This window comes from Papaver somniferum, chromosome 7, assembly GCF_003573695.1.
Source record: "Papaver somniferum cultivar HN1 chromosome 7, ASM357369v1, whole genome shotgun sequence".
In the NCBI taxonomy this organism is placed as follows: domain Eukaryota; kingdom Viridiplantae; phylum Streptophyta; class Magnoliopsida; order Ranunculales; family Papaveraceae; genus Papaver; species Papaver somniferum.
Genome location: NC_039364.1, coordinates 262561829 through 262572843, shown reverse-complemented (window position 1 = coordinate 262572843; position 11015 = coordinate 262561829). Strand labels below are relative to the sequence as shown.

The 11015-nt window shown below is 37.9% G+C and overlaps 2 protein-coding genes across 6 annotated transcripts; one reads left to right on the top strand and one right to left on the bottom strand.

The window, feature by feature from the left end:
* Positions 1-595: 595 nt before the first annotated feature.
* On the top strand, positions 596-8186 carry LOC113300278 (RRP12-like protein). 4 transcript variants are annotated; one of them, XM_026549500.1, is made up of 4 exons: positions 596-1061; positions 1615-1774; positions 5180-5292; positions 7456-8186. In XM_026549500.1, the coding sequence occupies exons 1-4, from the start codon at positions 924-926 to the stop codon at positions 7495-7497; spliced, it is 453 nt and encodes a 150-aa protein (XP_026405285.1). In that variant the 5' UTR covers positions 596-923; the 3' UTR covers positions 7498-8186. The 4 variants fall into 4 exon arrangements, with proteins under 4 accessions (XP_026405285.1, XP_026405284.1, XP_026405282.1 ...); XM_026549499.1 differs by having other exon boundaries at positions 1615-4886; XM_026549497.1 differs by having other exon boundaries at positions 1615-5292.
* A 562-nt stretch (positions 8187-8748) lies between these two features.
* LOC113293724 (65-kDa microtubule-associated protein 1-like) lies at positions 8749-10516 on the bottom strand. 2 transcript variants are annotated; one of them, XR_003332505.1, is made up of 4 exons: positions 10413-10516; positions 10117-10317; positions 9493-10018; positions 8749-8794 (listed from the first exon to the last, which is right to left on the bottom strand). XR_003332505.1 is itself a non-coding variant. In XM_026542264.1 (3 exons), exons 1-3 carry the CDS (start codon positions 10455-10457, stop codon positions 9794-9796), a joined length of 471 nt encoding a protein of 156 aa, XP_026398049.1. In that variant the 5' UTR covers positions 10458-10516; the 3' UTR covers positions 9422-9793. The 2 variants fall into 2 exon arrangements, 1 of the variants encoding a protein (XP_026398049.1); XM_026542264.1 differs by lacking the exon at positions 8749-8794 and having other exon boundaries at positions 9422-10018.
* Between the last annotated feature and the right edge of the window lie 499 nt (positions 10517-11015).

Here is an 11015-nt window from a genome sequence, read left to right as displayed (position 1 = left end):
GTTGCGTAGCTCTCTTAAAAAGATTTCCAACGATATAAAATTTGTAAAATTCCAATGCGCGGATTTTTAGATATGTTATATCCAAGTTGCGTTGCCAATTATACCCCTGATGCATAACCCGTCATGCGAATGCATAATCCGTCATGCAGATATTTTTAATAATTTCATATAATTATGGGTGTCACGGAAATAATTATGGGTGTCACGGTACCTAAAATTAATTGTGGGTCTGACAATGAAAATATTATTTTTTTTGGGCCTGCGCCTAAGTTTCCCTTAAATTAATATAATATGCTTCTGATAATAGTGGTACTTTGTTAACGTATGATTTTCTGCCAATGATATTCAACATGTTTTAAATGAATTTACTCGGTCTGGGATTGAGGATATTTAAATTTATTTTAAGAGAATTACTCAATGCACTGAATTCTAATTTCTTATATAAAAATGTACGCACTAGTTACGTAACAGACGGACTTAACGGCTAGAAAGTATGACTATCAACGGAAATAATGGTAGACACTATGGCACAACACTACTTACATGATCAAATAATAACAAAAACAAAAAATTAAAATTTTTGGGCCTCAACTAATTGAGGCTCTAGGCGACGGCTGCACCTTCTCTTCCCCTCACTCCCATTGATGTTATTTGTATGTGCGCTTGATTTCAGTATAATTTTGGTGCGGTTACAAAGAAAATGACTTTGAAGAGTCGATTGGAATATTTTCCAGGGTTTGGGTTTTGGTTGATCCGAATTTTTTGGGGAAAAATTGAAAAAACAAAGGAACCCTAGTTTTTTCTACTAGGAGTAGTATTTTTGTAGTGATAGAATTCCAATTGCTGTCACAATAACAAGAAAGTTTGTTCATTCATTCATCAAATCAGTGATCCAATTTTGAATTTTGAGTGAGTTTGGAGTGATGGAGACAACAAATTTTGTACCACCACCAATTGATGATGAAAGGAGTGCTGAGAATAGAGGAAGTATGTGTGATTTGGACCAGAAACTTGATCAACCCACGGAAGGTGGAAGGCTCAACAATATGTACAGAGAAAAGGTCTGATTCCCCTCCATCTTATCTTTCTTGTTCTTTATTAACCTCTGCAGATTTACATTTGACCATTTGGAGATACTTTGGATCCAATCGCTAGTCTAAGTAAGCTTTGTAACTTTTGTTAATTATCATATTACTGCTATGATCTTGATCTTTTCCTTTCTCTGTGTGTGTTTTTTTTAAAATGAGCATCTTAATTGATTCAGTTTTTGGTTGAGATAGGATCTGATACTAATGCAATCAGAATTAATGCAATTAGATGATTGAGGCAGGTCATCAGAGTTTTCGTTTCAACAGATCATGCATTAACTAGCCTAGGCTTATGGGTCTGGTTTTGAATCTCCAATTGTGTTTGGTACGAAAATCTTGTAAAGTTTACAGGACTGTTAGGTCTCTTAATGATAATTAACTGTGCTGAATAGATGTCTGTGTGACTGTGTGCTTGTGCTGATTGATGTGTTATCGAGTGATTGTACAACTAGACGGTCACAATCTATTTTTCCAAATATACTCTGCCCTGCTTGATGACTATACTTTGCATTTTTTCTTTTAATAGGAAACGGAAGACAAATTAGGTGGAGTTCCACCACTCAACCTAGAAAATAACTCAGACCTGTGTGAAGAATTAATAAAACGTTACGGAAAATCAGGAGCAAAACGACACAAACGTCTCTGCGCATCAGCTTCAGCTATGAGAAAAGTCCTCGAAAAAGAAGGTCAACGTCTAACTCCACTCTCTTATTTCGCCGCTACTATGTCTGCTATACAGGACAGAATCAATTTCTTCTCCTCATCATCTTCATCTAACACTAGAAAATATTTTTCTTCACCGACTGCACTTACTTCTTTTCTATCAATATTACTTCCTTTCATTCCTTCACAATCGCTGCCCTCTGCAAAAGCGAATGATGCTGTTAGTGTTCTTGTTTCGTTGTTGAAAATACCTGAAGTCGCACAATCACAAGCTACGATTCGTCCTGTGATTAAATCGTTAGGGTTTTTGATTAAACTTTGTGATTTGGAACATTGGAAGTTTGCTCAGTCGGTTTTCGAGATGATTTTGGAGTTTTCGATTGATAAACGGCCGAAAGTAAGAAAATGTGCACAAGTGCGTGTTGAGGAGATTTATAAGGCTGTTCAATGTACAAATGTTGTGAAAGAGGCGAGCGAGTTGTTTGGGTTGATGTTTGATAAGTACTTGCCATTTGCAATAACTATAGCGCTGTGTGTGGCTGAAATTACAGAGGATTCAGAAAGGGCGGAGGAGTTGAAGTTGATGGAGTCTGTACATATGCTAAGGGTGCTTAAGCGTATTTTGCCATATCTGTCAAAGGATGTTGTTTGGAAAGTCATGTCCCAGATACATAAGATCATGGGTTCAAAGTGTTCACTGCTTACTAGACGTATTTTTGCTGTTCTTGAAGCGAAGCCATTTTGGATAGGGAGGAGGAAATTATTGTTCCAGAGAGTGTTATCTTTGCGCTTGGGAAGTATGCATCGACGAAAGAGAATAATAACCCGGTTGATACAGTGTTGCGTGCATGTGTTTTGTCAAAGAGGTGTATTGACAAACTTCATGTTGATGCTGATAAACGGATCATTTGGGTAGCAAATCTGCATTTAGTGTTTGGGCCTATAGCTGATGTTGTATGTGCTGGGATTAGTGTTTCTGGACAAGCTGCTGGTGTATTAAAAGAATTGGTAGATCAATATATTGGTGATGACCTAAAGATTTCTGTGTCTAATAAAGTCAAGACTATTTCAGTATCTGAATCTCTCATGAAAGTACGAGAATCTAGAGCGCTGAAACTGGTTTGTGATGCCACTAAAATAATGCTGCTTACCAACTCTGATGGAGCCCTTGATAAGAATATCTTGTCAGTAATATCACATATGTTCCTCAAGCTCGGTCAGTTATCGTACCTCTATCTGAAAGATGTTGTCCATGAACTTGCGAAACTACCAAGGATTGCAAACGGAGATTTGACCGGGACAAAGTGCGTGTACCTTGAAGAGTGCTTCGGGTCTGCTGTCATTGCTATGGGAGCGGAGAAGATCCTGACATTACTACCTGTTGTTTCCTTTGAAAAAGAAGAGCTCACCAGTTTAAATATATGGATTCTGCCAATTTTGAGGAAGTACGTTGTTGGATCATCACTGGGATATTATATGGAGCACATTATTCCCCTATTGCAACCTCTCCAGCAAGCCTGTAAGACAGCTGCAGAGCTGCAGGCTGCCACCCGTGCATTTTGGGACTTGCTACCTGCTTTCTGTTACTATCCTACAGATACTCACATAAAATTTGACTCTCTGGCCAAAAAGCTTTTACTTCTTATGGAAGAGGACTCCATGCATGAAAATGTATGCTTAGCTCTGCAGCAACTTGTGAACCAAAATAAAAGTATCGTTGAATCTACTCAAGGCATAGAAGACTCCTTTAAACATTCAACTACTTGCGCCATTAATGAGTCAACAACAGGATCTCAAACGGTACCCTCTCACTACACCGTGAAAGTTGCAAAAAGAAACATCAAGGCTTTGGCATCATGCTCTGTTGTTTTGCTTCAGGCTCTTACTGATGTATTTCCTAATTCTCCGCTGGAGAAGCGCAAATATTTGAAGGAGACAATTGGATGCTTGGCATCTATAACTGATATCATAGAAGTAAAAAAGTTTTCTATTTCGTTATTAGCAGGGGAATTGGAGAATCAAGGGGGAAACAGGAAGGTGGACGAGCAAGGAGCACAAAGGTGCGTGATAATGGAGTTTGCATCAGCACTTGGTTTAGGAGCTAGTGAGGATCTTGTTTATATAATTCTCGACTGCATTACACCTGCATTGCTAGATGATGAAACTTACAGCAAATTTTTTGAGGAGCATACTTGCTTTTACTCATCCAGATTTGTCGAAATGATGAGTCACTTGCTTGGTCTCAAGTTATCTGATGTTATCATGGGTCTAAGAAGGCGCTTTGCATGTTTGCACACTTTGGTTGTGTACTTATTAAAGAGTGATTCAGAAATGATATGTGCTAAGTCTTTTATAATTCTCAAGGAAATTATACTTGCATTGAAGGATTCCGAGAAAGGCGCAAGAAAAGCAGCTTACAACGTGCTTTTGGAGATAAGCTGCAGCTTGAAAAGTTTTTCCTCTCCAAATCTTGAGTCACCTCATATGAAACTTCTTAATATGATATCACTCCATCTTTCTGGTGCAATTACTACTTCCACAATCAGTGGAGCAGTTGCAGCTCTTTCACTGCTGATATACAACGAGAGCGACATTTGTGCTTCCGCACCTGAAGTAGTCCCATCTGTTTTATCTTTGCTGAAAAGCAAAGCCAAGGAAGTCATAAAAGCAGTCCTGGGCTTTTTGGAAGTTCTCGTGTTCTCTTTGCTGGCAAGCGACCTGCAAAATCTTCTGCCTCATATTGTTTAGGGAATCCTAAGGTCATCTATGTCGAGAAGTCATTGCAGAAAAAAGGTTAGGGTCATACTGGAAATTCTTATACGGAAATGTGGTGCTTCAGCAGTTGAGGTAGATGTTCCAGAAAAATATATGGACTATTTCAAGACCGTCAAGGAGCAATATTCGAGAAAGAAGAGCTCTGACAAAGGTGAGAGTCTGGACGTTTCCTCTACAACTGGGACGCGTAAGAGGACATATGGAGAGTTATCTGTTGAAGGTGATGAAACTAAATCTGGGAAATCTAAGAACGAGACACCAAGGAAAAGACGTAAATTCAACACTTCCAACAGAAATAACTTTGACAAAGCTTTTGGAAGGGGACACCATTTTTTCCAGCAACCTTTGACCCCAAAGCAGGTCTGTTAGCAGGGCCATGCCCAGAAAGCCAAATCTGATACGAAGTATTTAGTTGATGACCTTGGGGATTTTGATTGTTAACCATATCAAAAGCTTTTACTGTTTCTCTTTTGTAATTCAGTTACACTAATTACCTTCTTATTGCTAGTATATAAAAAGGAATATGCAAGCACTAGTATATAAAAAGGACAATATCTTTAAAAACAATGTCATGGGATGGGACCCAAAAGAATTGGATCATGGTAGAAGAACATTTGGGTCATTATTCAAAACTGCAACTGGTGGTTTTGCAGATGGGTTTTTGGTGGCTTTATTATACATGATGAGTTGGCTGAGGCGGAGACATCGGAGAGCTCAGCTGGAGATGAAGGACCGGTTGATCTTTCTTGTTGAACAGGCGGATGAGGTATGTTCTTGTTTTGTTTGGTTTAAAAAAGTTCTCTGAATTAACAATTTCGAATTTGATTATCAACTGTTTATTGGAAATGACAAAGACAATGGATAGGTTTTAGATACTAAAATTAAGTTACTACTCAGAATTGAGATCCATTACAAGTTTGCCTTGTGACGAAATTCGATTGGCTTGTAATTTTAGTAGTTAAATGTCATAGTACAGATGGAGTTTAGAAGTGTAGGTTGTTTGTTATTTTGACCTACTCGGATGGCATAGCCGAGTAAGTAATTCAGGTGCCATGCTATGAATTTTAGCTGGTTTATCGCTTAGATTGCTACTTAGGAATCAATGGAAAAAATTGGATTGTTTAGACTTGAGTTTGCTGAGTAAATACTTGAAATTAGAGAACCTTAGCATATGAAATGGGCGTGTCTGTTCCCTCATGAGATATAGAGACCCATATTATGCTTTACATATGGAGTTCATTGGAGGGATCTCATCAAGTTAGATGAATAATGTAAACCTAAGGTATTGCCTCAAGTGAGATTTGTGGTTATGAACAAATCAAGCTAGATGCTTAACATGATTGATGGAATTACTACTTAGTAGTCTCAGATTGATTTCAGTTGATTATATCACTTCGTGACACTGCAATATCTTTCGTAACAAAAATTCTTGTTGGACCGTGATACTGAGCTACATAAAAACCGCACACTCACAACAACCAAACCCCAAAATGGGACCTCCTGTTTTTCTTGGGTCGGCGGGCCCACCCATTTATGTGTGAGTTGTTTCTACATAGTTCAAAATGGATGCCCATATAGAACTACTGATGGTAACTGAGCAAGTTGGTGGTTTACTGGTAAGTTGTTGAAGGAAGGTTTGAGACCGAGGGTCAGAGGACCATTAGCGGCGATGCAAACTAACTTAATAGGGTTGAGTGTTAAAAACAATGGTACGACACGGTTGCGAATGATTTTACTCATGAATTTGCTCTAAGAATTTTACCTCTTTGTGATGCTCGTAAAAAATAGATGGACTTAAAGGATTAACAGAAACGAGTACCAAGAGTTAAACTTACAAAAGCATTTTAGAATCCTTATTTAGTGAAGTTGCAAAAAACTTGCTCGGAGCTACTTACTTTACTGATTGCCTACGGAAAAATAACCACCAGGGTATAGTCATTTGCAAGAAGCCCAATTATATGTCCTGTCAGATTGGGCCAGAAGACCGTCCTTATGTTTTGCACTTGAATGGTGACCTGACTACATCCACAATGTTGTGAAATATAGCAAAAATACTATAATTTCATCCGTAGTGGCATCGACTATTTGCTAAATATAGCATATCTGGTATATGAATATGCCAAATTTAGCATATAGATATAGCATATGCTATAAATGGATAGGCTCGAAATTATGCCAGACCATATCTGAAAGTGAGCCCTGCATGAGACTCGAACTCAAGGTAAGTCTGGTTGGCAGACTAGTGCCTGGTTCATATGAGTATTATAATATGTGAGCATGCTGGATTTAAGAGTGAGTGTGGTATGAGACTCTGTCTCAGATGGAGTCCGGCTAAGTTATATTAGTTCCCCACCACGAGGGATGCTTTGCTAGAGCTAATAATAACTTTTAGTTTAGCTTTTACCATATCACCATTGTGGATGATCTCGGAATTGTTAAGAACATGGAACATGATTCGGCACTACATGAAATGGTAATGATGCATTTTCCATTTGCTGCTTCTAATAAACTAACTGTATGCTGCCCCAACTGTGGTTCCATCATTGTCTATGTTTTTCAAGTCTTAATTAGTGGTCATGTAATATTTAATCCTAGTTGTTGGACTTATTTTTTTCTTTTGACTTTAACCCAATTACATCCAATAGATTAGCAATAGTTTACTAGTCTGAATGAAAACTAGAGAGGAGAAAAGTTGAACATTTGGTTTTCTGTAGTCAAGTTCGATTCAACTGCCACCACATTTCAATGAGTTTTACCGGTGTAATCGTTCGTGAACATTCTTTGTTCATCTTGTTTTGAATACGTTTGTTTTTCTCGTTTTTTCCCCCTCATTTAATGGCTTAATGTGTATCCTTTCTGTCCAGATTGAAATCCTTATACCGCAACATTTATCTTTATCTATTCTTTTTTTTTTTTGCTGAACTTGCAGAAACTTAGTCAGCTGTTGAACCCAATTGTCCAAATGAACTAGTTCTTATCCTTGCCCAACAAAGTACGTGTGTCTGCTGACGCACACCGCCTGCCTGATCCACACAAGCAGGAAAGAGTATTCGACGCGGGGAAGTCCTACTTCTCCTCACTGTTGTGATTAAGTTTGTTGTGCTAGAAGGCCGCTTCCCCAAATTTGTCACTGCAACGGTGCAACCCTCATTATAACAATCTAATTCATCACCTCCACAGATCTTTAATTTAAAGGAAGTTTTGATGAAGAGATTGGATTTAAGGTTTTACGTTTTATGGTCGAAATCTGTACGAATTGGATCATCAGTTCGTGGTAGAAGAAAATTTGGGGTGTCATTTTTCAAAACTGTAACTGGTGGTTTTGCAGCTGGGTTTTTGTTGGCTTTATTGTACATGACTTGGCAGAGGCCGCGATGTCGGAGAGCTTAGATTTGTAGGTTGCTGATTACTTTGATCCACGGATGGCATAGCCGCCGCGAAAGTAATTCAGGTGCTATGCTATGAATTTGAGCCGGTTTATTGTTTAGACTTTAGACTTGAGTTTGCTGAGTAAAGAATTTATGGATTCGTCAGCAATGGGGCGAAGTGGAATTGAGTGTTATATCACTTAGTGACACTGCAATATCTTTCCGACTGAGACAGTTGTTGTGTTTTAAAGACGGCTGCATAATTGTAGAAATATATTCTCTTGAATGTTAACCTGGGTATGGGGTATTTAGATGGGCCTAAATCCACAAAGAACAAAATTAAGACACGAATATTTTCTGGTCAATAGTGTGCATGAGGTCATTAGCGCAGTGATAGTTTGTAACTTTGTATTGTTTCTCAGGCTTTGAAAATTTCTTGCTAAACACCATTCTGTAACACTCCTTCCAGAGGAGGAGCCAAGCTATAACAGCCATATAAGCCTCAGTCTGTTCATCAAAATGGTGGAACCAATCTATCCAATTTTCTAGAGAAGCCCAAGAATTAGTTCTATAACCAGCCACACTATTAAAACCCAAAGAAAATTCAAGAGGATGCATTGCCTGTTGGTTTCCCCTATTCCATCCACACACTCAGGAATATAAATTAGTCTCCAACAGACTATGATCCAGTAGTAGGTACTAGTAGATATAAGTTTCTTCTATCTGAAAGAAAAGAACTAAAAAGAAAGGCGTAGAGCTAGGTTTCCCTTGTGCGAAACCGGTAATTCTTTAACACACTTGTATTTTTCCCACTGCGCTACTTCAAGTAAAGTCAGAGAGCTAACGACTCTTCAGGGCTGGTAGCTCTGGATATCCCAGCTTGAGCTTGGATGGCTGAGCCTGCACCATTTCTCAGTATTATTTCATAACGGAATTTATAGAAATCCACAAAGGATCAAAATTAAGCTTAATTTGGTTCACTAATGGAGCTTTCCAGCCTAATGAAATTTGAGTATCATTGTTTCTTACAACCACTGCGTCGGCATTATTTAACAAAGACAAAAAGTCAATATGCGCTATTGATTTTTGTAGACTATTTTTGTAGACTAGTGTCGGTATTGTTTTCAAAGATTCTCAAACATCTTCCTTTAAAATTAGCCAGCATAGTGGCTACAACTTCAATTTCAGTGGCATTACCTGAAACTACAGTCTTTGTATAATATCCCATAAAATAAGAATATGACATTAATTTCAGACCTGCTAAAGGTGTTAACATACATGCAGACTTGGCATAACGGCAACTAAACAAGAGGTGTTTAGCAGATTCAGATGGATTATCGTAAAAAAAAAAAAAAATGATTCCGATCTATATCTGCTACAAAATGACCAAGTATTTAATTTCCTAACAGACAAGGTATTGTGAATGCATTTACATAAGAAAACCTTAATCCTCTGAGATACATTTAATTTCTAGAATGTTTCCTAAAATTTACCAGAGGCAGATGGATAAGCAGCAGTGGTGTGCAATACCTTAATCCTCTGAGTAAACCAACCAAATTTTTTACATGTTTCATCGTAGATTGGGTGAAGCATGATACCTTTTCAAGTGTTGGAACTATAGTTGTTGATTGTCGCTGTCGACGTGTGGAACATGATCTTCCTCAGTAACTGCAGGAGTTCCTGCCTGTGATTGTAAATCATCAAACTCCTTTTCATGTTTCATCTTCCATAGTTGCGTTAGTGCTCGAAGTGCAGCATCTACTTGTTGCTTGATTGTTCCCGTCAAATTAGGCTGTAGAACAATTATATAGATATACTACACTACAGTCACTCAGTTAAGCTGCAAGTTTTGTAAACTTGATCCCCACATGCGCATCTAAAGTTTAGTGTTTTATAAAATCATCGGAGAATGTAAAGCTTGTGTTTACTCACTAGAGGAACATTTTCCTTCCCGAGAGCCAAATCAAGACTGTAAATCTCAGCTTTTGAATCAGACAACACCTGGAGAAGGCCTGCTCTCCTCTTTGCAGCTAGACCAACTTTTCTCTTGTAAACGTTCAAGTATTCATGAAGCATTATCTTATCGCGTTCATCACCAGTCTTACCAACCTCAACCCATATTTGCTGCAAACGAATCATGGTTTCTACTCAACTTGCCAAGAGAAAAGTGCATACCAATTATAAGTAAAATTATGAGTGCTAAAAAGGACTAAAATAGTTACTTGTAATCCTTGCAATAAAGCAAAATGAGTGGTGACTGCGTTCTCGTCATTTGGTGATGCCTCCAGAACCTTGCAAATCTGTGCTCTCCACTTTCCAGCTTGATCAAATTTTCTCCTGTAAATGTCCCTGCATTCATGGCCTATTTGAAACAACGTGAAACGACGTTTAATTTCACATGCACCAACCACATCCCATATTTGCTGCAAACAAACCATGATTTCTACTCAACTTAACGTACCAATTATAAGCATGAAAATAAAAGGTTAATGAGTGTTAAAAGCCAAAAAAGAAATACTTGTAATTGCTGATATAAAGTATCAAAACTGGGGTATTCTGCCATCAGAACCTCTAGCAATAGACGAGTCCACCTGCACTAAAGAAATTGTAATTCGTAAAGAGAATGACACACAGGAACTGAAAACTTAAGCACACTATCTTGAAAACGAAACCCTAGAAAAATATCAGAGCTATTTTGAAACATTCAAAGTTACAACAATTTGTAGCTCATGAACACACTGTAATAATAATTATTTTTAACAAAACCCAGTTCAAAAACTAAGATCCTCACTCAAATCTATCAAGTTTCTCATTCATCACTGAAAATGACTAAAAAAACAGACACTCTTAAACCGTTCCTCGGATTCAACACCAATCCAAGAACTAAGAGCTTTCATTTCAAATCTTAACTGCGAGATCACGGAGAGCCTTAGATGATTAAAATAAAAAGAAACGAAGAAAACAAAGACTTAGAACTTGGTATTTGGGGAATGTCTTCCACAGGAAACTTGTGGAGATAGAAGTATTATTTATATGAATGAGATACACTCATCTTGTTACAGATTCGTTACATAGATAAGCTTAAACAGCAAAATATAGCTAACAAATAAGAACGAGTTAT